This window comes from Strigops habroptila, chromosome 7 (assembly GCF_004027225.2).
Source record: "Strigops habroptila isolate Jane chromosome 7, bStrHab1.2.pri, whole genome shotgun sequence".
Classification (NCBI taxonomy): Eukaryota; Metazoa; Chordata; class Aves; order Psittaciformes; family Psittacidae; genus Strigops; species Strigops habroptila.
The window spans coordinates 60,657,994-60,684,810 of NC_044283.2; the positions used below are offsets into that span (position 1 = coordinate 60,657,994).

The 26,817-nt window shown below is 43.8% G+C and overlaps 1 protein-coding gene across 3 annotated transcripts; it reads left to right on the forward strand.

The window, feature by feature from the left end:
- The first annotated feature begins 3,052 nt into the window (after positions 1-3,052).
- On the forward strand, positions 3,053-26,123 carry LOC115610353 (glycerol-3-phosphate acyltransferase 3). Of its 3 annotated transcripts, none has more exons than XM_030491743.1 (12): positions 3,053-3,281; positions 13,218-13,287; positions 18,533-18,803; positions 19,293-19,367; positions 19,864-19,953; positions 20,157-20,250; positions 20,666-20,781; positions 22,267-22,322; positions 22,806-22,891; positions 23,429-23,557; positions 24,031-24,110; positions 24,959-26,123. In XM_030491743.1, the coding sequence occupies exons 1-12, from the start codon at positions 3,138-3,140 to the stop codon at positions 25,083-25,085; spliced, it is 1,338 nt and encodes a 445-aa protein (XP_030347603.1). In that variant the 5' UTR covers positions 3,053-3,137; the 3' UTR covers positions 25,086-26,123. The 3 variants fall into 3 exon arrangements, with proteins under 3 accessions (XP_030347603.1, XP_030347605.1, XP_030347606.1); XM_030491746.1 differs by lacking the exon at positions 3,053-3,281 and adding an exon at positions 4,614-4,844; XM_030491745.1 differs by lacking the exon at positions 13,218-13,287 and having other exon boundaries at positions 3,104-3,281.
- Positions 26,124-26,817: the final 694 nt, after the last annotated feature.

The following is a 26,817-nucleotide window of genomic DNA, read 5'->3' on the forward strand; positions in this document are numbered from 1 at the left end:
CAAGCAACTCAAGAACGGAATTGATTTTTTTTCAATTTAGCATTAATGGCTTTGTGAATTATTCATGCAAGTGGGGAGGGGAAACCTGGATGCAATAAGACAAGAGTTTCTGTTTTCATGTGAGTCTTGCCTCTGTCCTGCTTCTGTTCAGCTTATAAAGAATGGCTGCCTCCCATTAGAATACCTTTTCGCCAGTGTTTTTCCCCACTGGTGTATAATGACAGCAGGGATCAAAACAGTCACCTTCCCCTGCTCTAAACACAAATGTTGGTAGGGACTGCTCATTTACTATTTGTTTATGCAGCCTGTGGACAGCGGCAGTAGGTCCAGGCTATTGCAGCAGAAAAGCAATGCCATAATTCCATGTGATGAATGTTATGAGATGTCCAGGATTTTCCTTTGATGCTTCATGGACACTAATGGATTTTAGCTTTCTGAGACTCAGGAATTTGCCAAATACCACCAAATTTGACATACAACGTGCCACCGTGCTGAGTCAAGGCTTTTTTGCATTTGTCCTGGGTTCAGCAGTAGCAGTCATTTTTTCTCCTTCTTAGTAGCTAGTGCAGTGCTGTGGTTTTGACTTTCACCCTGGGAAAAACGCTGATAACACCAATGTTTTTAGTTCTTGCTAGGTAATGTTTACTCCAATCAAGGACTTTCTCAGTCTCATGCTCTGCCAGCAAGGAGGGGCATAAGAAGCTGGGAGGAAGCAGAGACAGGACACCTGACCCAAACTAGCCAAAGGGGTATTCCATACCACAGCACGTCATGTCCAGTATATAAACCGGGGGGAGTTGCCCAGAAGGCCCAGATCACTGCTTGGGTTGGGCTGGGTATCAGTCGGCAGGTGGTGAGCAATTGTATCCTCTCCCCTTGCTATTTCCCTCATCATTATTATCATTGGTGGTAGCAGCTGTAGTTTTGTATGGTACCTTAGTTACGGGACTGCTCTTATCTCAACCCGTGGGAGTTACATGCTTTCGATTCTCCTCCCCATCCCTCTGGGAGCGGGGGGAGGAAGAAGGGGGGAGTGAGCGAGCGGCTGCGTGGTTCCGAGTTACCGGCTGGGCTCAAACCACAACAGTTCTTTGGGGCGCCCAACATGAGGCACGAAGGGGTGAGATAACGACAGATCTGACCAGAGAGTGTCTAATCATATTTGTGATAAGCATTCATTATTTCGGATTAATAGTTACTTGTCACAATGTTGATTTATTGGCTCTCAGAGTTCTTGCGCTTAATCTCAGAGTTTCAGCATGTTGTACCTTGCTTAAACCACGACAGCATTTTACTAAAGCAGAGGTTAACAAGCACGTGGACCAAGTCAAACAAATGCTTTATTTTCAGTCTTCCAGATTTTGTCAGCAAGCACAAAAAGCTTTGCCTTGCACAGGATTATCTGTATTGTAAATCTTCCTTCAGGTGTTAATTTTAGATGAAGACACTGAAATGTAATGGAGATTAAATCTGTACAGCACATTACTGTATTGTTTTCCTCAGCAGCTAAACAGCAGCCACTGTTGCTACCTGGGCTATATTTGTCCTTTGGATGAAGACTTCTGCTCCTTTATGCCAGGTAAAAATAAACAAGCCAACCAAGCCTTTGGCCTCTGCTATTTCCACCTCAAATGAAAATTCATGAGCAAGCAGTAAGTGCCCTGAAGCAACAGACAAGATATAAATTTAAAATAAGCAACCCACAGGTGTGTGTGTTGTGAATATCACCCAGTTTGGAAAGTAATGATTTTTTGATTTGTTTCTGTTCCAGACTTTGGGCACTCTTAATTGACATGGATCCACACACCCTCGTAATGTTTGAAAACCACCGTAGTACAGCTCTTTGGCACAGACGTTACTATGTGTATGGCACAGACAGGGTACTGCCTTTGGTCCTAACTGGGCCTTTTGGGCATGATCATAACTAAACAGAGGGATGAAAACACTGAACTGCTGGTTGGCAATGAGAGATCTAGCTGGACGGTTGTTTCTGTGGTTGTTGTGACCAGAGGCTTCATCAGGGATCATCCTGTCTCTGCCTCAGAGAAATTACCTAACTAGATGAAGCAGAGAGTGGGAGGAGAGGTGAGAGTAGAGAAGACTTGTCCAAGATGACGCAGTGCCAGAGCCAAAAATAGGAGCCAGAATGCAAGGGCCTTGTCCACATGACTGTCCTAGAAATAGTTCTTAAGTCCTTGGAGTCTAGTTCAGATTTTTCCTTGGATCCTAAGCACTTGGCTCTTAGATATATTTCTGACCTCTCAAATACGGACAGGGAAATCAAATGTCCCTTTTTTAGAAAACCCCTATGAAAGATGGGCATGAACATTAGGTTGAAGGCCTTTCCTCCAGGAAAACATTTTTCCTTTCCCCTAGGATGCTTCAGCAAGGCTGCCATCTTCAGCCTCTTTCTGCTAACACTGCTTTTTGTACCATATCAAGTGCTATATGACTGCCATGTACAGGCCTGGGCAGATAATCCCTCCTCCCGCCGTTCTTCACGAAGTTTCATTTCTCTTGGTGTGTGCCTAATGCTTGGTCAGGTACCCCCAGTCCCGGTCCCTTAGCGAGTCCCTCTTCCCAGCTCAAGGCAGGAGACACAACACAGATGGACCAGGTCTGCTGTTGGCTGAAATGCAGACTTGTCCCTTTTTGCTTTTTAAACTGTCTTTATGTACTTTACCATTCATAGATCCAGGAGCTTTCCACAATTTTCCTCTTCTCTTTTACTTCCTGAACTGCTGTTTTGGGGCTTCCTATGGCTTTCCTGCTCATGCACCACTGCTGACGCTGGACCCATTTTTCCTACACGAGGAGTTTTTAGGGCGGACGTGGCCTGTTTCCAGCTGCCTTCCATCCCCCAAGCATCACCTCCAGGGCGAAGCCCCATCTCCGTAGCCCCGTGCTGCTGAGAGGATGTGTTCTCTAAGCAGCACCCTCTGTTCCCCTTCAGAAGACACCCAAAGCAAACCCCCCCATAGCCCTCTTTAACTTCACGCGGCGGCGGGGCGGTGCTGCCCTTGCCCGGCCCCGGCCGGGCGGAGCGGGGCGGGGCCGGGCCGGCCGCGGGGCTTTAGGGCGGCGGGTGCGGGCGCCTGCCCTCTCAGTACCGGCGGCGTCGTCGGGTACTGCCCGCGATGGAGGACGTGTGGTCGTTAGTGTTGCGGGTGGGCGCGGCATGGGTGGCGCTGGTGTTCACCCTCATCGTGCTGCCCTCGGCGCTGGGCGTCTCGCTGGGCATCTCCGAGGCCTACTTGCGGGTTCTGGTGAAGACGTTAGAGGTAGGTGGGGGCCGCCGTCCCCTCACACGGGGCGGTGTGGGTGCAAAATGGCGTCCCTTGTGAGGTGTCGCTTGAGGCCGGCGTGGGGCGGGGGGCACCCCGGAGGGACTGGGCCTGCCTCCCCTTCCCCTGGCCCGGGCTGTTTCTCTCCGCCCAGTGGCGCCGGCGCGTTTGCGCCTTGTCTCTCAGGAGACTTAGTGCGCTGGCCGGGGCTGGGCACTCTCCGACCGGTGGCAGCGACTCCGGCGCTGCCCTGGGCGGGAAGGCCCCGCGGGCAGGGGCGAGGAGGTGGGAACGGCCCTTATTGCCTGGGTCTGGGGAGCCCAGGGAAACTCTGTGCCTTGGGGGGCGAGGGCTGTGGAGGAGAGGAGTAGGTTATGTCCTGTCTGGCGTCATTTCTGTGCCTTTGTAGTTCTGGAGTTCAAAGCCTTTGGCAGAAGCCTAAATGTATATGAATTTAGTGGTTGTGCAGACTCCAGCTTGCACTCCTCTGAACCCGCAGGAGCATGAGGTAAACTGCGTTACCTAAGGCTGTACCGTGTCCTGGGTGTGGTTGTCTGTGCATGGTGTCGGTTGCACCCTACCTGAGAGAAACTCTGCTGGGTCATGTTCTTGGAGGGTATAAATATCTGGCAGCATGCCCAGTGCCTGCATCTGCAAACGTGCAGAGTGCTGATGCTGAGAGATGCGGGTGCCCGTCCCACTGAGCATATCCAGCACCTCAGTCTTCATCTTGCTCCAAATTCTCTGGGGAAGTGAGTTTCTCGTAAGGGAACTGCTTTCTGGATAGGGCGTAGTTCATACGTGTGTGAAAGCACTCTGTCTGAAGCCCGGAGTGGTGGTGAGGAAGAGTGTTTCAAAATGGTTGGTAGAAATGGTCTTGTTTAAGTCTTCATTATGCTTTTTCCAAGGAGGAGTGGAATGCAATCCAGCAAAACAGTTGTAAGGAGAAGTAAAATGGCACAAGGAACAGTCTGTGGCAATGCAGTATACATCGATGTGTGACTATGGAAAGCAGCTTTAGTCTCATTTAATCCTATTCTATGAGGTTTGCAGTCAAACCTTGCTAATGTTCTTCAATGCCTTCAAGATCGTTGGTGCTCAGCTAAAACACCCACCAGCTACTAATAAAAATGTTGTCTGTTAAATGTATCTTAAAGTTAAAATGTGGTAAGGCTTTTGGTGAGAATGAACCTGCTTGAAGTAGTTTCTGGGGCCCTGAATGGTATGAGGACAACCATTAAGGGTAGAAGACGCAGCTGTTGCTGGAAAAGAAATTTTGGATATCAGAAGCTGAAGTGGTGAAGGTCACACTGGCCTGAGGGAGCAAGCCAGATGGCCTAGTAAGATAGTCTTGTTTGGATGACTTGCCTTCACCTGTGATTAACCATTTAGCAATTTACATTCTTTATTCTTAGATCATTAATCGGTATTTTTTAGTGTCATCACGTGTTGCAACAAGAAGTGATTCAAAATGTCTTGGGCAGAAGTATGGAGAAGCAGCTGATGGCATATCAATGATAGTGACTTGTAAACGAGTTCTTCTGATGCCTAAGGGAGGAGGTAATGACTTATCTTGAGAGTTGCCATTAATTTTGCATGAAGTAATTTCTGGAATTATGAGCCATTCATTCATATATGACAAATATGTGATATTAATAAATACTGTGTATATAAATGTCATATGTAATATGTATATATAAAAGAAAAGCCAGTGACAAATTGGGAAGTGTTCTGAGGAGAACAGTGGACTTGCTGCAGGAGAGTGAAAAAACTTAATCCACCTAAGGAATCCACTTATCTCAGCTTGGCCTTGCTTTGCCTGTGAATTCTTTATGCTCTCAGAATACCTGTAGGGGGAGAATCCCTGAAATAGTGTTTTAGGTGTGTTTTTTTTTGTGTGAAGTGCTTCCTGTTTCTTGGCTCACAAGCCTCTCTTGGTTAACAGCCTGACAGAGACAGGCTGATAGTCTGCCAATCAGTTCCAAGCAGTGCCTGGTAATATGTGTTGTCACACCTGACTTTTCCCTGCCAAAAAGCACGTTAACAACATGAAGGATTAAATGCAGAGCTGCTAGCCTTGTGCAGTTGACTGTGTGTCTGAAACTTTTGGGATGTTGAATTGAGTATGCAGGCTTTTTCCTGAGAAGCAGTGGTCCATTTTGTGGCTATGTTGAGTCATAGGATGCTGCAATCTCTGATGGCTAAGGTCTTTTTCAGCAGACTGATTAACTTAATAGCTTCCCTAAGCTTCCAGCCCTGGATCTTCCAGGCAGTCTTGCTTGTCTCTTTTCAGGAGGATGGGCTCTTGGGTCTGCAGGACACTCAGTCAGGATGGCGATGGTGCTGCTGCCTTTGTTTCCTCTTTGATGGGTTATATTGCCTGAGCTGTCTGCAAAGTGGTAGATGTTTGTGCACGCCAGCTGAGTACCATATTGCTCTCTGGTTTTGCCTGTTTAAATCCCACATGTTGGCATAGTGGGAGGACACAGTGGCGATGTGGTTCGTTTCTTACACAGCAGTTGTCAGGTAGCATATGCTTTGTTAAAGCTGATCTTTGTAAGGGTCCAAGTCTGTCAACTTGGGTACCATAGTCCAAGGACTATGTAGATGAAGAGTCTACAGTTTGCTAGTCCACTGTCATGTCAGATGAAACAAGGCATATAAAACCGACTCTGTGCTGTTTAGTTGTCATCTAGGCTGTGGTAGGGAGCAAGTTGAGGATGATACTGGACTTCTGCTTGAGTTTTTTTTCCTGCCAATAAAAATAAATCTGTTCCTGCAAGCATGGCCCAAGAAAAGGGAGGGGGGAAAAGCTGCTTTTAGGAACAAAGTGTTCTTGTACTTCGATTGTCTGATGTTACTGACAAGGGAGATCAGTTGGTGCACAATAGCTTTTTCTCTGTGCTGGGATGCCTCTGCAAGGCACATGCTTCTAAGCAAAATGCAGCTTGTACAGACAGCAAGTGTTGAGGATGTGCTTCTCCTGGGTTGCTTTGGGGCTTGCATTTGACCCTGAAATACTGTGCTAGGGATGACCAGCTTTATATGGAGAATTTAAGTATTTTTTTTTTTTTATTCTGTGTGATAAGGGGGAGAAAAAGAGCAGAAAAGCATGACCAGCTATTCCAATACAAGGAAGGCAGTATGACAGGCAGACTACTTGCTATTAGAAAACTGGCTTCCCCCATCACATCAGTATTCCTTAAAGTATATTAACTTGCTTCTGAATTGCCTTACCAAACTAAGCAAACTTCTAGGAAACTCCTCACTTCTGCCTGTGGGTTCCCTTTCAGTGTTAATAAAAGGACCTCTGGCACCATGTTAGCATGCTTGGGATTTTTTTCATAAATGGAGAATTATTTCTACAAAAGCATATCCAGCAGCTGTTTGTTCATACAAGGAACTAGTCTGGGTTAGTCATCTGCCGTGATGATGCTTGTGAAATCACTTGCCACAGAAATCTTTTATTGCTGAAGTGCTGGGGACTGCCTCTTGCAACCATGCTGCATTTCTCCTTGTTTTTAAACATCATCAGATAGCTTCCAATTTTAAATTTAGGGTGTCTTTGTCTCTTGGTCTCATTTTTCCTCTTAGCTAATTTCCTTTTTTATAATCTCTACTATGAGTTGGGGCTGATAAGACCCCTGCGGGCATGCCATTTGAGCTCTCTTGACAAGCAATGGAGAAATCCAGCCTTTCAGAAAGTGATTTGTCGTTCATTAAGGCCCACAGATCAGCCACTACCACAGAGCAATCTGTTTCCATTAGTTTGTAGAAAATCTGGAGGACTAGTTTTAGACTGTGTGCCTGTATATTTAGCAGTAGCGATGAGCCCCCTGAGGGATGATCTCTGCTTCACAGATTGTAGCTCACCTTATGAAGAACTAATTCTAATACTTTTCTTGGGTTTGGTGGGTTTTTTCTTTTAGTCTGCTGTGTTTTTTGGGTGTTCCTAGCTCCTTGAAACAGTAGGGTTGACGTGTCAGTCACTTGTACAGACTGCCCTGCTTGCTCTTTCTAGTGGAAAAACACTTCTTGTCGTTTTAAACTGTGTGGTGTGTGTTACTTGTGAAATATTAAGAAATGAGCTAGGCTGAGGGAAGTGAAGTTATTGGGTCACACTTGTATTAAGAAACAGCCTGGCTATAAACTATGTTATCGTGTATTTTTGGGCTAATGGTTTGCTGATGGCTGCAAGCACTTTGAATGCACACCCATCTTCCCTCCTCCCCTCTCTGATCCCTTGAGGCTCTTTGACTGTGGGGCTTGCAGTTAACAGAGAAGGCATTTCTTGGGTGGTTGGTTTTGCTGTAATGCACAACAGATGCTTGAAGTCATAGGTGTTTTTTATAACTAATCCATCTGTGTTTAATAGTGGCCTCTTGTAACAGAGCCAATTTCTAATAGCTGCTTATGCAAACGTACTTTTGCTAGATAAGGATGTAATGTTATTCAGTAGCTGGGAGGTGAAGCGAAAGTCAGCTTGCGTTGCAGATGACCCTGGCAGTGTGGATGGACCTAAACTTAAGAATAATATACCCGTGGGGTTAAAAAAGAGGACCTTTTGGTGGCTGTGGGGTTAAAAAAGAGGACCTTTTGGTGGCTGTGGTCAAACTGCGGGTCATGGCTGTGCAGGGTAGGTGGGATGGACTGTTATGTCCTGTTCCAAGTATGTCAGACTACAGCTTCTTCCTGTGAACCACCATCAGTATTGCAGGTGGTGCCGGGTATAAGGGCAGGGAAGGGAAAAATTGAATGTGTAAGCTAATAAATAAGTGAATCATTTTTGACTGTTTCCTCTTTAACTCATTGGCCTCTGGAGCAAGCTTTGCTGACTAATGTCATTGCACAGTGGCAATGAAGGCCTCTGTGTAATTGGTATCCTTCAAGGACTGCTGGGCAGAGGAGAAATGGAGAGCTCTGAAGTGAGACAGTAACTCTAAAGGCTGCCAGCTCAGATGTTAACAAGAAGCATGTCTTGGAGATGTACCTTATGTGAATTGAGGCACCCTTGTTTACAGGGGTTGGACCAACTTTCGGGATAGTATTTCAGCAAATCTGCATGATCTTGAAGTAAATCCCTGGGCTGTATTAACTTGGACCCCAGTCCTATGAAGGCCATTATGAATGGTTTCATCAAGGCTCCTTGCACATAAGTAAGATTGGCACAGCTAGGGTTGCATCACTAGTTAACACAGCATCTTTCTGGTCTGCAGCTCTGATCTGAACTTGGTCTCAATTTCACAGCATGTGAATGCTGGGATTTCTGATATTGTTGATAAGCAAATGCTGTTAAAATAACACCAGCTGTATATAGAGCTTGCCTTAAAGTAACAGTTTGTGATGCTGGTATAAAAGAAGCTGCTTGGCATTTCTGTTGCCGATCCCCTTGTTTTTTTTCCTGCTGGACTCTTTATTCTTTGGATACCTGTCCACCAGGAAGGACTTGGTATACAACTTGTGTGCAGAAGAATTTGGAAAGCTGCTTTGAGGCAGTGGCAAGGATGTCCCATCAGAATGAGGAAGAAATGTCTCCCATGACAAAGGACCTTTTGCTCTCTCAGGAATGGTTGCTCCTCTTGGTGGTGGTGTTTTCCTCTCCTCACACAAAACAACCCAATAATTGGCATTCAGGTTTTGCTGTGTTAATGTAGCATGGCGTGGGAGGTGCTATGGAGTCTTTGTCACTGAAGTTTGGAGAGCCTCCAAGGAGGAGCGCTCTCCTAAACTATATAAACTTTTGCTCTGAACATGACCTAGCAGTGCCCTTAAGTAGGGGAACATCAGTGATCTAACTCTGTATGACTGCAGATTTCAGTCATTGTCGATAATTCCTCTTCTGAATAATTGTCAAGCATTGCTATGAAGCCAGAGGTGATGTGAAGGTGATAAACGGGGTGAAAGGGAGAGGCCCATCTGTTAGGGAAATGTGGGAAGTCCCTGAAGTGTTCATAATAACCTGTGGTTGATCTTAACAAAGTATCTCTACATATGCTTTCATGAAACAACATTTCAAACTTGACTTTGGAAATAGTTGCCTATCTGGCAACTATCTTATCTGGCGATGAGGGTCTTTTTGACATCTCTTGTAAATAATGGGTGGATTTTTTTTTTAATTTTTTTATTTTTTTTGCCTCTGATCTAACTGGATATTTCTCAACTGCTGCATAAGACCTATATATGTGGGAATTGCTTAGTGATGTATAAGTGAAATTTCTCTTTCAGCTGTTTTGTGTAGGCTGCTAACTTGCTGTTTGCTTGTTTTTATGGTGCTGATAAATTATAGAAGCCTCTTCTGTGGGGTTGAGGGAAATCTTTGCAGGGAAAGATTTATATGTTTTCCTTGCCTAGTGAAGCGTGGTGTCTTTAGTGTGGCACACACTGTGGTGTGCCTTGTGTAATTAAAGCATCCAAGCTACTTTGTCTTGAGCAGTTGGAATACCAAAATTTCAAAATCAGACCTCTGGTGGTGTTTGTGTAGTTTCTGTGATCATGCTGCTTTCTAACTTTGTGTTAGTTCAGTGGGTACCCTAGCTGCAGAACTATTTTTAATCTGTTCAGGAGCCTGTTGTTTTATACTCATTCCTCAAAACTGCTTCAGGAATCCATGCTAAAGACTTAGGCCTGCTTCAAGGTACTTGAGTCTGCCTGCTCAGCACCAGCTCGCAAACTGGGAGAAGCCACTTAAGATACCAATGAATGTTACTGGTAAGTGATAAATCCAAAAGACCTGCCAGTCTGCTTTTGCTCATGTCCTGAGTACAATGGAGGCTATGCCTTATTTCATTCTGCGTTTTGATCTGTAATACATAAACACATTATTTTCCCTTCTGTGTGATGGATCATCTTACATTATAATAGCTCTTTGTAGTATAAAGCATTTCTTTAGCATAGGATCCAGTCGAAGTGGTGGTGAATGGTGCAAATTCCTGTCTAGCAGGAAGGAAGGGAAATTACTCACATGCTGCATGTGGTGTGTCTCTTGTTTTCCAAACTGGATATAAACAAGCTTTTCATTTCATCAAAGATCAAATTTTGGCTTTGATGGTGGTGCCTTTTTTAGGTGCCTGGGAATAAGTGGAAGGATTAGATTAAGTCAAGTAAAGTAAAAGTGTCCATTTTGCTTGGTTGCTGGAACATATATAATTTTTGAAAATATGAGGGAAATATATGAAATTGAGGGAAGAAGAAAGCTGACATAGAGGACTTAAAACTCATTTGCTGTAGCGTCTGGTAGATGTGGGCCCTTGTGAATCCTCAAAGGCCCCTGGCCAAGAGGGGAGCAAAATAGGGGAGCTGGTCTCATCCTTGCTGGTTTTGTGAAGCATGCTTACATCCCCAGGGAGATCTGGCACTGGAAGTAAAATTGCCTTAGCATAAGTCATCTGTCCCGTGGAATGCTCTGTGCAACCTTTGTACTACATGCCACGCTGGTGTCAAGCTTGTGGTGGTGCTTGCATCTCCTGGGAAGGCATGTGTAGAGGTCAAAGGGAACTAGCCTCTCCAGTCTTTCTCTTTGCCCCTGTCCCTCCATTGCCCAGGTGGGGTGCTGCAGCTTTCTGGAGTTACAGGAACCTGTGGACCAAAGGTCAGACTACTTTAGAAGCAACAGGGTAGATAAATGCATCTAAGCAGTAGAAACTTACTTGGGTTACATGACTCTGCAATTTCTCCTTTGGGAGGAGTTCACTGCCTCCTTTGCATAGAAAAGTGTCAAGATACTACAGTATAGTAGGATGTTGCAAGCTTTTGAGACATTACAAAGGCATGTCACAATAGCTTGTGTCCTCATGGCTTGTGCTGAGGCTCAAACTTTTTTGTAACTGAAGGATTTCTGGAGCAAGAGCATTGTGTAGGGAGTGTTGCATGCTTTTTCTGAGCACCAAACAGAAATTGTTCTTCCAGGCTTTGCAAAAAGTGGCAGTGCTAGGTTTTGATAACCAGTTTGGGAGGATTTGGAAGATAGAAATTTATTTTCTCAGCTAGTATATATGACTGAGACCATTAGCCAAGTATGGTTTTACTCTTCTATGTAATAAGTGAGTTATCTGCTTGTGGAGATTATAATTCATTGAATACAGTGGCTCAAGTCTGGTCAGAGAATGATTGTGTAATGTATTTGTTGATCTGCCTGTACACCCAGATCCATTCAGTAGAAGAAATGTAGAAATGGAGGTATTACAAATAGTTTCTTTCTTGAACAGTATTTTGTCCTGGTATTTCCCAGAACTTTCATGGCCATGGCACTGCTGAGGATAATGTGTAGCCACAAAATACTGAGTTATTCCCATAGGTAAAATTAGCTCCTGGAACAGCTGTTGCCTTAGCAGCAGCAGAACTGAAAACAACCCCAAGTGAATATTTTGGCAGGGTAGGCTGTGATTAAGTAAGACTCAATACAGTAAGCAGTCCTAGCTGCTGAGGAGTTAGTGGTGGAGGTAATGCTGTGAGACAAGATACCTTTCGAAAGATAACTGTGTCCCCAAGTGCCCCACAACCCTGTTGAAGGGGAGAGACGGAAACTGCCTGGTTTAGCATTGGTCTGGGTCCTTTCTGTGCAGACCAGTGAGGACCATCTGTATGCTGTTAAAACAAAGCATGCCTTTGATACTGCTGAAGTTGTTCAGGTTTGAACAGGATAATATCCTGATCTTTGGACGTGAGCTCATTTCAGCCAGGTCACCTGTCTTGGAATCACCTATTATAACAGTATTCCTAGAAATAGTATTAAGTCTCATGGGTGAGGAATTAATGCACATAATGGGGAGCCACAAAGTCAATCCTCTTTGGCTGAGCTTTCCATCCCTTCACAAAGCTACCATGTGGGGAAAGGAAGGATCCAGGCCAGAAGGGCTGCTCTGTCATCACGGTCAGGCTTTGGGGTGGTAAAGGGGTTGCGATTGTTAACCCAGTAAAAAGGAAGCCTGACGTAGGAGGTGGAAAGGCTATTTAAAAGCAGTGTGTGGAACTGAGTCAGCTGAAGGTCAAGACAGTTTTGGCCTCAGAACAGGTTAAACTGGCTCCAGCCCCATCAGGGCTGGAAATGAGAGGAAGTCTCCTGGTGGCCTGTGTGGCCCTGCTACAGGGGTTTGCAGTGAGCATAGCTACTGGGAAGCTTTGACACTCCTTGGAGAGCAGAGCTTACTTTATTACTTATTTCAATCTCCCTCTCCCAGCTGACCTACTAGAAAAGAGGAGGTTAACCCCAGTGAGCTGGCAGCCCTTCCTAAGGACTTCCTAAGGACTTCTTAAGGACCCCTTCCTAAGGGGAAGGGGCTCTCTGCAGCTGTACACTAGAGGTGGTGATTTGCCCTGTTTTTCTGCTGCTCAGAGCTCTAAAATGCTAAGAAATGAGCAGCTGCAGTGTAAGGGAAATTTCAGTTTTGCTCAGCTTGGAAAAATATTGGGACAATCCTATTTTGAATGAGACTGAACTTAAATGAGACCTCCTGTGACTGCAAATACTGTTTTGTTTTTTAGCTGAGTTGTAATGTTGTCTGTTGGCTCTGCGAATGTGTGCTGTAGTGCTCAGGGCTGTTGTCTTGCTCATCTCCTGGAGCTTCCCATGCATCCATGATTCAGTGGCTGGTGTGCAAGTAGCAAGGCTGGCGGAGGCCTATCAGGCTCTTGGTGGTTGTGTATCTGAATAGGAACCGAAACACCTGTGGAGCACAGTCAGCTCTGAAGGCTGGCAAGCAGAGTTGGGAAATACTGACTAGCACTGAGGTTTCTTTTGATTATTATATACACTGAGGCAGTGTTTGTCTGGAGGAACTGTGTGGACCCAGCTGAGGAAGATGGGTGATGATTACCTGGTGAAGATATTCTTTGAAAATCACAACCTGTCTTTGATTAACTGCTGCTTTTTGAAGTGGCTTTTTTCTTAAGTGAATACTGCATTTGTGAAATTAATGTTTTCTTTCTCTTCAACAGTGGGCAACTATACGGATAGAAAAAGGTGTCAAAAAGCCACAGCCACAGATAAAGACTTCTGCTACTAATGGTGAGAGCTCGGGGTAAAGTCAAATTGATAAGATCAATGTTCTAAAGTAGAACTGAGCCCTTTTCAAATGAAGTTAGATGTGTACCTGAGAAAGCTGGAAAAGCTAACTGTTGCATTTAATTGCTTTGTAATGCTACTGGCACAAGAACTGTTCCTGCAGAATGAAACACTTCTTTTACTGGCTTGTACTGAATGGCTGAAAAATCAGGGGATGAAGAAATGAAGGGTATGAAATAACATTAAGTTTAACAAAACAAAGTAGAGCTTAAGATGGAGACTGCCTTCAGTTGAGGGAAATGTTGGAGTTACAATACAAGCTTGAATTTTGTCTTGAACTCTTTAGGCTACTGCTTGCAGGGCTGCTGGCCAGCTATCTCAGTCCTAACTGCATCAGAGTGCACTTAATGTCTGGGAACATCTGAATGTTTAGTGGACAGCGCTTTTCCTTCCTAAGCTCAGTGCTTTTTCTGTTGTAGGACTGCTGGATGGAAGTGGGTGGTGTTACACTAGTTCTCCTTTTTTCAGTCATCTGCTATTTATCTTTTGCCCCCTGGAGTTACCTCAGTGTTTGCCAGGCAAACTTGCACTCGCTGTTTGTAGAACAACAGCTGAAGAGTTGCTTCATATTTCTTCCTTTAGCCTAATTTTGAAATTAGTTCTTTTACTATATCTTAACCCATATTGTGCATGTGTTGTGGCAGGCTGTACTAGGTCAGAGTTGGCTGTAAGAGCTGGGAGCTATAAGCACAGTGAGAGCAGTCTGAGTTTGCCCAGGAAATATGAGGATGCTGAACAAGGCATTGCAGCTAGTGCTTGGTTATCTCCTGGTTCCTGACTGCCTTGCTATTGGTATTGATTTGCTCATTTCTTGACAGTATTTGACAGCAGAGTCAGCTTTTTCTGTGTGCTCTCTCATTAGGCAGCACAGCTAGAACCAGGACCAGCTTGCCAGTTACTAGACAAGTTAATTGTTACCTGATTCTACAAATTAGCTCTTGCAAACATGATACAGTAATAGGGACTGAACTGGTTGTGTGCATTTCATCTCCAAAGGAGTATCGTTATCAATACTGTAAACACTGGTATTGCACTATCTGCAGGCCAGGCATGAAACAGGCTCTGATGGTAGCAGATGCTACTGTCAGTTAGCATGTGTAATAGTAAATGGGAGGTACTGCGCAGCAGCTCTTGAAACAGGTGAAAATTTGTCTTATTTAATTACTGATTTCAAAGTGGCTTTCAAAGTATTGCCCATGAGTGTCCTGAAAGTTTTGGGTTTGGGTTCTTTTTTTTTGGGGGGTGGGGAGGAGGCAAGGCAAGTGATCCTTCCAATAATGTCAGTGCCCTGCTATCTGTTTCACAGGTTGTCAGGGATGCAGCAAGATATCCTTTTTCTTCCTGTAAGGGTGATAGTATCCTGTCATGTCATGGGTCAGCGAGTGGGCAAGAGATCCAGCTGTACTGCTTTAGCTGCACAGTAGGAGGTTTTGTCTTCCTAGACATCTGATCATTCTGGCATGTAGCTTTTCTTCTCTAGAAAAGAAAGGTAAAGGGAGAGACACCCAGCTAGTAGATCATGTTCTACAAGCTATCTTTCCATAAAACCACAAGTACCTGTTCCCCGTGTATGTGTGACAGTGGGTGTATAGTGCTAATATGTGCTATAGGTCAGAACTTAGATTAATCTGAGTGCATTCCCCCATCTGGAGCATTAGTGCTAGTTAGTAAAAATGGCCTGAAGTCATTTATATAGATAATCGCATGCAGGCTATGTTCAAGTGATCTTATGGATGGGGATATACAATTGCAGTAGTGTCATGAAGCACACTTTTAATATCCTTTTCATATTTGAAATTAAAAATAAAACCTTTTGCCACTGTAGATGACTTACTGCAGTAAGCTTTTCCCTTTAACTATTCCTTACTTGAGAAGGTATGAGGAGCAGGGCAGATGTGGAGTCGGCAGTGCCAAGCTGTGCTCTGCACATTGTTTTTGGGAGCTTTTTAGGCATAGGACTGACTTGTCCTTAGAAGTCTGGGTTCCTGTATGTGGATGAAAGGGTGTAGGTGTAGGCCTAAAAGTGCAGTATATAAGTTGGCATCCCCTGAGGCTGACAGAACATGAGCAGGTGGAGAGGCCTAGTTGCATTGTACAGTATTTACTGAGGGAGAAGAAATTCTTGGTGATAATGAATTATGGAGTAGTGATTAAAACAGGGTACATGTAAGTGTCTCTGTGTATGTTGCACATATGTGCTGAAGGGGAATGTGTAGCACCTCTTCAATCTTTTCTGGCCATCCAGTCCTCACCAGGAGGTAGGTCAGTATAGGAGGGAGCCTTGCATTGCATGATGCATTTTTTTTCTTGTTCCCAGGCAGAGCAAAAATGGTCCTTCTGAAAGACCTTAAAAATCCAGTGTCCCCAGTGTGAAAGATGTGAGAGCATGACTGAGGAGACACCACCTTTCTCTGCAGTACCAAATCTAGTGTATTTCACATCTGTTGGCAGAAATGGCAGACAGTGCCCCTGTGTTGGAGGTGTGATAAGGAATAGTCCCAAGAAAAATGTTGGTTTGTGTAGTTGCTGTGTGGGAATTACCTGGTGCTGTCACCTTACGGTCCCTTGGTGTTAGAGGGCAGCGTGTTTATGTGCCAAGTCCAGTGGTAGGTAGCTCTTGGCTGACCAGGTACTTGGAGGCTAAATGTGTATCTCATTGCAGCTAAATAACCAGCTCTCAGCTGTCTGTGTGGGTTTGGCTGTGTGGAAAGGCAGTTCTCTTCAAGTTGGTGGGTTTAAAAACCACAAAAATGCTGTTAGGTCAGCGTTTCGAAAGTGACATCCACTAAAAGAAAAGCTCATGCAAATAATGTGGTTGTAAATAGGTAGTGTAAAATTTGAGCCTGGTGTGATTTGGCTGACTTGAGTGTGTAAGCTTTAAGGCTTGGGGCTTGTGCTGTGACACAGGGTAAAGTAGCGGCTGCAGGTTTTTTGTTTGAGTGATGTTTGTTGTACTCTTGCATAATGTACTCCTGCTGTTCTCCTTTCATCTGTCTTTGGCAAGCTCAGCTCTGCCCGTGGCCAAGGGATTAAAGGCCATTAAATGTTACTTCTGATTATAAGAAGGCTAAGTATATCATGCTAGCAGCGTGTGTGTTAATTCTATTCCTAATCCCTTCAGATCTTGGCTCTTGGAGTAGCTTGTCCTAAGTCTGCAACGCAGCTTGTGCATGGGGATGTCGCGTGACAACGATAGCACAGGCTGCTGAAGCAAGGCATTAGAGCCGTGCTCTTGGCTGTGCCAGCAGTGTGTTAAACTCGAACCCTGGGCTGGTTTCAGCCAAGAAGTAAGAGCCAGGGGAGCCAACTGCTTGGTTGATGCTGAACTGGGGGCTGGATAAGGAGGAAGGGTTCCCAGTTCTCCTGGGAACTGGAGAGAAGAGTGGTACTTGTGTAATGGGTGCTGGAGAGTTCTCCTGGCATGTGTTTGGCTATGACCTGTCTCCTACCCCAGGAGCAGCATGGAGCAGCCAGGTTGGGCTGATTGACCTGCAGTCCTGGATGTTTCACAGTGTAGAGATTTAAGGGACTGAAGAAGAAAAATGGAACCACAAACTAGAGTGCTGGTTTGGGTTTAAAATACAACACAAGTGTACTTCATCCTGCTAAATGTTTGATGGGATGCATGTTTATGTAATTTAGATCCCAAAGGGCATGTGGGTGTTTGGGTGTGCCATATTAATGATTAATATTTATAGCCTAGTGATAGGACAGTGCACTGAGATTGTCTGCTGGTGGAGTTGCTAGTTGTGGCAGTCAAGTACAGAGCTGAAGGTGCTAACAGGTTTTGTTGCAGTGTGGCATCTCTTGCATGTTCTTTAGCATTTACCTCAGTCATCTGTGGGACTTGGAGCTTCTTGCATTGCTCCATATGTATGCTACAATGCAATACAGAGATTTTCCATGTCACTTATAATTTAAATGTTGCATGTGACTTGCACAGCAAATATATTCACAGAACTGTTCTACTGGCTTACATCCCTTGGATGCAGATTTCCACATTGTGGGATGTGTATTTGTAGGAAATGCCTAGTGGCTTGAAGCAGTTGGGTACTTCCTTCTTTCCCATTTTTTCATCTCAACATGGAAGCATAGATTATGCAATTTGCCAGAGGGTGTCTGGTAGAGTGGCAACCTGAACTTGGACCTCTGTAATCCTAGTTGAGTGTCTCAAGGGATGGTTGTTCTAGTTAAATGTTACTCTAGATTTCTTCAGTTGTCAATTTGTGGAACCAGACTTGCTTAACAGAAAGCAGCTACTTGATCTTTATATTTAGCCTACACAATTTGTTCTTGCCTTTGAAAGCTCTTTGAAATTCATGCTTATCAGACCATAAGTATAAAAAACAAAAAGGAAGAAGAGGGAATGCTTCTAGTGCAATTCTGAACTCTCCAGGTTTCTTTTCTATTGCCAGGTTTATGTAGGCAGAATTCAACTGAAACACAACTGTTAGTGCCAAACTAAATTATATCAAGGCACCATCAAGCAGAATTTTCTTTGACATTGTGTGTGTTGGAGTGTTTGATTTGAAATAAAATAAAAAATACTGTGGTCCTGTCTGTGCTTACAGGAGAGACTTGTGCTGTGAAGGGAGAGAGGTGTATTTGATTCAAAGCTGGTCCATGCACAGATGTGAGGTAGCTATTGCAGCCTGGGGCTTTGGCAGGTAGCAGTAGAGCATATCTCAGCTGAATGTGGCTGTGGGACACCAGATCTAGCTATCTGTTGTCCCACAACAACAGATCTTGTCTAACAAGAGATGGGCCTGGGGAACAGGGAAGCCTCCATGGGAAAGACTGAATGGCCTTAAATACACAGAGCACTGGAAGGAAGTGAAAAGGGCAAGGTCTCACTTGGTTTCCTTTGGAAGCATAAGATAGTCTTAGATAAAGTTGTGGAATTGAGGACTTGTCAGGTGGTGGGAAAGGCTTTGTCTTCTTGCTTCATCTTCAATGGGCAACATAACTTGATATATTTGCTGCTCAAGGTGTTCATGTGAGGAAGAAGAGCTAGATCTGGCCTGTTGAAGAATATGCTGTGTTCAATTACCCATCTGGTCGTGGTGTTGTAGGAAGGGCTCTAAGAGTAATTTTGTCTCCTTGAATAATGTGGAGTGGCGAGTGATTTGGAGGATGACTGTTACTGTATAGAATATTTTCCTTATATATTTACCCTTTCCTTCCCAAGGTATCATCGAAAGAGATGAAACGCCTATGGAGAAAGAAATTGTGCATCCTCATCGAGTGGACTTTGAATTCTCTGACATATTCTACTTCTGCAGAAAAGGGTTTGAGGCCATTGTGGAAGATGAAGTCACCCAAAGATTTTCCTCCGAAGAGCTGTTCTCCTGGAATCTCCTAACAAGGACTAATGTCAACTTCCACTACATCAGCCTGAGGCTGACTGTTGTGTGGGTCATTGGGGTTATAGTTCGATACTGCTTCCTGCTGCCTCTGCGGTAAGCTCGTGGGTGCTGAGGGATTTTGTCAGTCTGGGAACACCGAATTTTGTGTTTTCTTGGGAAATGTCATCTCAGCTTTTTTTAACCCAAAAGCAGCATTAGCAGATGCAGATGATGAACCTGCTTAAAGTCTCCTTCAAATGGTTAAGAAGTCATTCAGAACACTTTAATCTCGCTGTCTACTTTGGAGAGTAGATTAAGGCTAGTGGTCATCTTTTCTGTGAATGCTTCTTAAGTCATGTTTATTGGCAACCTAGTGTGTGTTGGGTGATCTCTAAAACTCCCTCACACTATATGCGTTGGGCTGTCTGAATCCGCTGCCTCTGCTAGACCATGATTCTGAGCAATGTCAAGGAATTCTCAAGCAATGCCAGAGAACTACTGGGTTAAAGAGAACTGAGGAATAACTGTATTCCTGCAATCCCTTTCCATTTTAAAGTCAAAGTGATATTACTTAACTTGATGTAATGTCTATTTTGTCTGTAGCATTACCCTTGCTGCCATTGGGATTACTTCAATGATTGTGGGCACAACGATCGTAGGACAGCTGCCTAACAGCAGGTAGGTACTGCGTGTGGTGTGTGAGGTGAACTTGCTAAATTGCATCAGTGCAAACAGCTCCAGATTAGGACTGGACAGATTTTGCAAGTCATAGACTACTGATAGTCTGCCCACAAGCTTGTGGCCTTGCTTTTAGTGACATTTTGAACTTGGGCTGAGGCTGGCTTCTTGCCAGGCTTGGCACTGAGTTTGATGTTTTCTGATGGGCTCCTCTTGCTGTCATGAGAGATTCAAAGGGAGCATTGTAGGGGAGATAACAATGCTGGGATAAAATACACACAGTGAGGAGATGACAGCCTTGCCCAGGTAAGTGAGACCAAGGGTATGGCATGTCTTGGCTGAGCTCCTGTAGCAAATGAGTCGTAGAGCTGGGAATAACCTTCTGCTCCAGAGTACTGGGAGAACTTCAGCTGTGAGTCGTGTTGAATAGGCTGGAGAATATTGTGGGTGTCTAGCTGCTTTACAGGATGCTCCTATTGCCTGTGATTTCTTTCAGTATGAAAGACTATCTGAGTGAAGTGGTCCACCTCACGTGCTCCCGCATCCTTGTCAGAGCTCTGTCTGGTACTATCCATTACCATAACAAGTGAGTGAGCTGACCTTATGATAGCAAAAGCGTGTGTATACTTCTGTGTGTGTGAGTATCCCATTTGAAGTGGGGCAGTTCTTCCCTGCTGTGCAGGTTAATGTCACACTAAGTGTTGACTTGCCTGACAGCTTTATGGAACTGTCATGTTTGTAATGTGGTGCTTACCATGCTGGTAGTCTAACAAATTTATGTAATTGCAGGGAAAACAAACCTCAGAAAGGAGGAATTTGTGTTGCCAACCACACATCACCGATAGATGCGATCATTTTGACAAATGATGGATGCTATGCAATGGTATGAGGAGACCCATGGTCACCACAGCAGAGGGAGAGAGACCAGAAAAGAGAAAGATTGTGGGGTACTGGTTGTGGAGTTCAGTACTGAGCTTTCGTAGTAGAGATGTTAACTTCAGCACTAGTCTGTGGGGAAAACTATAAGTTATGTTGAAATTGGTCTGTGAATAACATGCTGGTGAAGTGTTACTGGCAGTGTCAATGCTAGGCTCTTCATCTGATGAAATACTTGAGATCAGGCTTCCATGCATGTGTCTAGATCCTTTCAGGTGAATGCATTTCAGTAACTTTATGGGCACTGCCCAATCCTAGTTTGCGGTCTCCAGTGTGTTTGGGGTTTTTTTGAGGGGCACGAAGAAGAGAAAGTTCTGCTTTTCAGGTGCCTCACTTACTGATGTGCCTTATTGGGCTTGCAGGTTGGTCAGGTTCACGGTGGACTGATGGGCATTATTCAGAGAGCCACAGTCAAGGCCTGTCCTCACGTCTGGTTTGAACGCTCTGAAATCAAAGACCGCCATCTAGTGACAAAAAGGTGAGGTGTGGATTGGAGCGGGGGATTGCAGTGCTAGTATAACTCTGGTACCTGCTGGTGCCTTAGAAGCCATGCACGGGTGTATAATCCCAGAAGAGTCATTGAGCAATCAAAGACTCAGATGAGGAATTAAATCTTTGGAAAGACAGAAGCCCAAGAAGCTAATGAGGTTGCAAATGGAAACAGGGAACTTGGACCGTTGGGATCTTAAGAGGGCAAAAGGCTGATTTGCAAAAGCATCTTCTTTTAGCAAGAGCCACATCTAGTTGTCTTATTTTAAATAATGACTGCTGCTTATAAATACTAATTACAAGGATACAAGTTATCTGTAATGCCACATTACTGTAGGCTGGAGTGATACTGCAAATTGGTAGATGTTGATAGGATTGGAAGCAATCAGTATAGTAGTGGCTCAACAGCAGTTCTTGAAGTGAGTTGGAGGGGTAGTATGCAGCAAACTGGATCTTTCAGAATGACCAGAATATGCTTGCCTGTGTGGGCTTTGATATAGTAGACTGGTCAAAATGCCAGGTTCCCAGCTCGCCAACGAAGGCTTGAAAAGATTATACAGGATGAAATGGCTCAGACCAAAGGCCCTGGTAAAGTCCAGTCTGGATTACACCAGACTGTCAAAACCAATCTAATTTGGGTAGCCATCAGCATAATAACTAATGTCTGATGTATTCAGACCTTTTTGGAAGGGTGTGAAGATAATTAAAATTCTGTGACTTTCTGTTGGAGAGAAATACTGATAAAAAGAGGGCTTTCTGTGACACAAACTCTTGACTTCATTTGAAACTGTGAGCCACTAGAAATAACAAGCTTTGCTTTTTTGGGTGGGGGGCAAAAACGTGCCTAGTTATAAAACTGAACTGCTTACAAAGGCAGTTTTCTGCAGAATGCCACCAAAGGCATACCCATGAACACTGTAGCACAGTGACAGAAATCCTTCTGAATTTTTAAAGAACTTTTAGGTTAATCCTGACAGGTTAACTTCTTCATCACCTTATTGGCCTCTGCACAGCAGGACAGCTTTGCCAAGTCATATGAGTATTAATCAAGTAGCATGAGCTGCAGGCATTTAGGAGTCCTTTTTAAGAAATCTGCTGTTAAATGGGGAGAGCCTGGACACATCACTGCCCAAGACTTTTTTTTCTTATGTAGGCAATTTATTGCAGGTAATGTTGATCGGAGTTAATTGGACTGACTTAGTGGCATGCATTTACTAGCTTCCCTGACAGGCATTAGCAAAATAACTTGGAGGAAAGAAAACAGCATGTTGCCTCAGTGGATCTGCTAGGGGCCTAAGGGATGACTTGCACAAAGCTTCATGTTTGTTAGAAACACAAAGCAAGTACAAATTAGTGTCCAGTAAAAGGCTTTGGTTTTAAACCAAAAGATATATGTAAAGATATTTTTAATGCACCTGCCTGGGGAAAGAATAGTGGAAAAGAACTGTTTTAATCTTTCCTTTTGCTTCCACAGACTCAGGGAACATGTAGCGGATAAAAACAAGCTCCCAATCTTAATTTTTCCAGAAGGTGAGAAGCTGAAATGTTCCTTATCTCTGTTCAGTGTAGATGTCATGCCTGCTCTCTTTTCGTAGCTTCTGATGCTCAAATATATCTTCACTTCTGGCTTAGATTTTATTAGGGCATTCCTATTTTTCATCTTTAATATGAGATTACACAAAGACAACACAGTACTGTTCCAGGTTGTTGGATCTCCTGGCAGAAGCTGTAGGTGCAAGAATGGGAAGATTGTTTCTTTTGCCCTGTGAATATCAATATACTGTCCTACAGATCTAACCTCAGTCTTGTGCTTTTTCTCGTACATGTTCTGGCTTCATTCAGAGTCAGTCACAAGACAAAGAATGAAAGCAAGCAGGGGAGAGATGCTTCACATACCCATAAAGGATCTGCATTTGCTCCTCATTGAGTCTAAGACCTGCTCGTTAATGGAGTGTTGCTATCAAAATATGGTAGGCTGTGTGAAGTAATGACTTCAGTTTCTTTTCTGGACAGGCACCTGCATAAACAATACTTCTGTGATGATGTTCAAGAAGGGGAGCTTTGAAATAGGAGGGACAATCTATCCTGTTGCAATCAAAGTAAGTGGAAATAGCTGTCAGCCAAATTTCAAAGTTTGGGATCTGCTTTTGTTAGGGTGGTAGGAAGCTCTCTAGGTACAGCTGCTAATGAAAGCACAGCAGCTTTGGTAATTGGCTACATGCTGTGGAAGACTCCTAGAGTATAAGTGGCTGAAATGGAAGTGAAGTCCTTCAGCCTATAGAGCCTGGTTGGTAGGACCTGGTGGGCTCAGCCTCTACCTTTAGAAGGCTGGGAGGAAGGGAGATCTGGCTAATCCTTGCCAGTGCTGAAGGGAAGAGAAAGCATGCAGCTTGCAACAGACTTAGCCCTTTTGGCTGTCAGGGCAAATGGGTAACGTGCTCTTGGTTATGTCATGTAATCACAAGCAGCACTAATAAGCACAGGTTTATTGTTCTAAAGCCCCATTCTGAGCAAACGTATCAGTTGTCAATTTATTTTAGCATGTGACTGAAAGCATCTACCTCAGATCTGAAATAGGCTGTGATGGTCAGAGGGGAAAGGGTTTTATCATATGTTTTTTTTGTGATCCCTTACAGTATGATCCTCAGTTTGGAGATGCATTCTGGAACAGCAGCAAATATAACATCGTGAGCTATCTGCTGCGAATAATGACCAGCTGGGCCATTGTTTGCAATGTGTGGTACATGCCACCAATGGTTAGACAGGTAATCTAGCATCTGGTTGACTGACTACTATTTAAGAACCTGATTGTGTCTGCAAGTGCCTTTCCTTTTCCCCAAAACCCCTACTTACCCTATGTTTCCAAATCAGAGTTTTGTACTGGACTTCTGTTAGTGTTGACTTTGTATGATTGGACTAGCTTTTCCTCATACAGCTTTAGCACCATCAGCAGTGCATCGAATATGCAAAGGATAGCGGTAAACTTGATGCTGTTCACAGTAGCAGTGCTGTTAATGTTCCATCCTGTTGGAGCAAAATTTTCCCTTAATTTCAACACTTTAGGGGAAAAATGAGCTAAATCATTATCGCATTAAAACATCAGATTGTGTTGGCATGATTAAGGGAAGGATCGTTTGGCAGTGAGCTAATTTGATGAGGCAGCAAATGAAAAGTGTTATGGAAGTCTGTTTCAATTCACTTCTCTGCTTTGATCATGTTGAATTTATGACCCCTGAAGGAAGGTGAAGATGCTGTTCAGTTTGCCAACAGAGTGAGATCAGCCATTGCTCGCCAAGGAGGACTGACTGAACTTCCCTGGTGAGTGATGCCATCCTTGTTAGAGTTCATGGACTATCTGTTGTTTGATTGAGAGGTACTTCCTCCCTTAGCTTTGTGAAAGATAGTATTTGATATAACTTTATTCCACTCAGGAGAAAACAAGGGAGTAACTTTACATGTGTGTATGTGAAAGTAAAAATAAAAAAAGATGCATGAAGTCTTTGGAGCATGTAGCTCTTATGCAGTGAGTTTAACCTAAAGGCTTCATACTTTCAAAGAGGGGCTCCTTCACAGCTGTTTCTCATGTTGAGACTTATGCTGAGGTTAAGGGGCAGAAGTGAAGTTACTCTGCAAAACTGACAGACAACAAAAAATAAACCACAGGGCTTGGCTTTCTGCTTGGACTTTTTCATGTGCTTACTTACTTACTTACCTCAGTAAGTAGCAGTATAATGCCTAGATTTCACAGGACTGTATGGAGAAAACTTGAGAGTGAGATTCTGAAGAAGAGAATCCACAAACCCTCTGAATGATGTAAGGCAAGAGACAACCATAGTGTTGCACAAGACTGATTGCCTCTACAGTCTAGGGAAATAGCGTCCTGGGTTGGCAAAGATCTTGATGGTAGGTGCAACCTCTTGCAAACATGAGTAGGTTTCTTTCATGGGCTAAGCTCAAAATTTGGACCAAATAATCAGTATGGCTTAAGGTAAATGTTTTAATCAACATGCTTAACTTGAATGATCTAGAAGTTCTGAAGAAAGCCTTTTTAGTAATCTTCTAGGTTGAGACTCTAGAATTGACTTCAGATAGTTAGTATTATAGAGCTTGATAACAACAGTGGTAATAATCATGGCGGGTTACTTTTCTCTCTTGCTCTGTTCCAGGGATGGAGGTCTGAAACGAGCGAAAGTCAAAGATACTTTCAAGGAAGAACAGCAGAAAAACTTCAGCAAGATGCTAGTGAGAAATGGATCAGTAGGAAACCTATCTGCAGGAACAGAGTCAGACTGAACGGTGGTTCTTGAAAACTAATTTTGCACAACCAGCCTTAGCAGGAATAGTGGTTTTTTAATTAAAAACAAACAAAACCCACCACCAAAAAATAAAACCAAAACACAAACTGGAGAAACAAAATCTGTCATCACCTGTATGCATATTCTCTGTATGGCTGGTGCAGAGCCTGCCAAGGACAGTGTGTCTGTACCTCTCCCTCCCTTTTCACTCTTCTCGCTCTCCTGCCCATCTTCATGTGATGATGCACTGCAGCTCCTGGGATTCTGGAGCTGAATGTGTGGGGACTTGAGACAAAAATTAAAAGCACCAACTTCCTGAGTTTGTGAGGGTGAAGGGAAATACACCAAACAGATGCTGTCGGAGCACTGGTTGTGGAGATACCTCTTGTTTGTGGTACTTTGAAGGCTTAAACATAACAAAATTTTGCCTTTTCCCATTGCTCACAGACTTTTTAGTTGTAGATGACTTAATTAACATGTTTTAGGATGTTGTCAGAACTGTAATATTGACTTTTCTTGGTTAGCTTGCACCTGGATGTGCAAGGGAGGGAGGGAAGCAAGGGCTGCAGACCCTAAAGGGTGGGGAAGGAGCTGCCCTGCCAAAAGCACAGTTTATGGACCATGGAGAATTTGGTGGCCTTATAACATGGTATTAACTTTATTGAGAACTGCTACCTGAGGGAGGGAAGATAAGGGGCAAGTCCTCAATCTCCCTGTCCACTGCTACTGTCAAAATTGCTTTCTTGAGATCTGGAGCTGTAAAGATAAGACACCACAAGCAGCTGTTTAACATAGGCTATGACAGATGAATTTTTGAGGTGGCTTTTCAAGACTACCCTTCTGCAAAAATGGCTGCTAATGGCTTAAAGATCTCAAGAGAGCCACTCTAGAAACACATTTTGTGTGGATCTGGGCTAGAAATTATCACAACTATAAACATAGGATCCATAAGTCACCTGTGATACAAGTGTGGCATGTTCAAATCTGCAATATACTGTTGTCTGAATGTAAAGAGAAATAAATTCTATATTTCTAATGGGTCTTGTGTGGTGTTTATACTCTTCTCTAAATGTGTATAAATAAACCAGTTGTACTTCCTGAGAACTTAAAATTAGAGTCATGGAAACTTAAGTCACATAGTGACGTAAAGGAACAATTGTTGAGCTGCTATCTGATTTCTAACCTGAATTGTTTGCCTTTTTTCCCCCCCTTCCTTGGACACTAAGGAACATGCATGGCTTAGTGTCCTTCCTTTCTAGGGAAGGAATGACTCATGCAGCCTGAACTTGAAATTGCAACATGAAGTCACATCAGGTAGACTCAACTAATGAATCTGTAATTGACTGGAAAACAACTCTGAGCTTCTAAATTTGTAACAAACTGAATTCATTTGTAAGTAGTCTTTTCCTTTAGCAAAGATACTTCTAATTTAATGCTGAAACCCCCTCCAACCTGTTCCATAGCTGATTATCAAGTTTAAAAATCTCTTAGAACATAGTCTCACAAAAAAGGGTTCCTGATCTGTTTTCTGTTATCCTGCAGTCCATGCACTTATGCAAGGAGAAATATTTATTTGTTCATTAGATATTATATAGGCATGCAGCATATCATACCTTGTATTGGAAATCTGGTTGTGAAGCCTGTTGGAGGTATGTGACCTTGGAAGAAACACATTGGGAAGGGGCTCTTGGAGAAATGTTTTCAGGTTTAGCATGGCAGGCCTTTGAGAA

What these genes read in the sequence shown, in the direction of transcription:
- LOC115610353 (XM_030491743.1), top strand. Translation starts at nt 3,138, where the DNA reads ATGGAGGACGTGTGGTCGTTAGTGTTGCGGGTGGGCGCGGCATGGGTG. An exon ending in AAAGACTTCTGCTACTAATG is followed by an intron (nt 13,288 to 18,532) that starts GTGAGAGCTCGG and finishes TTCCTTCCCAAG; the next exon opens with GTATCATCGAAAGAGATGAA. An exon ending in TGCCACCAATGGTTAGACAG is followed by an intron (nt 23,558 to 24,030) that starts GTAATCTAGCAT and finishes TGACCCCTGAAG; the next exon opens with GAAGGTGAAGATGCTGTTCA.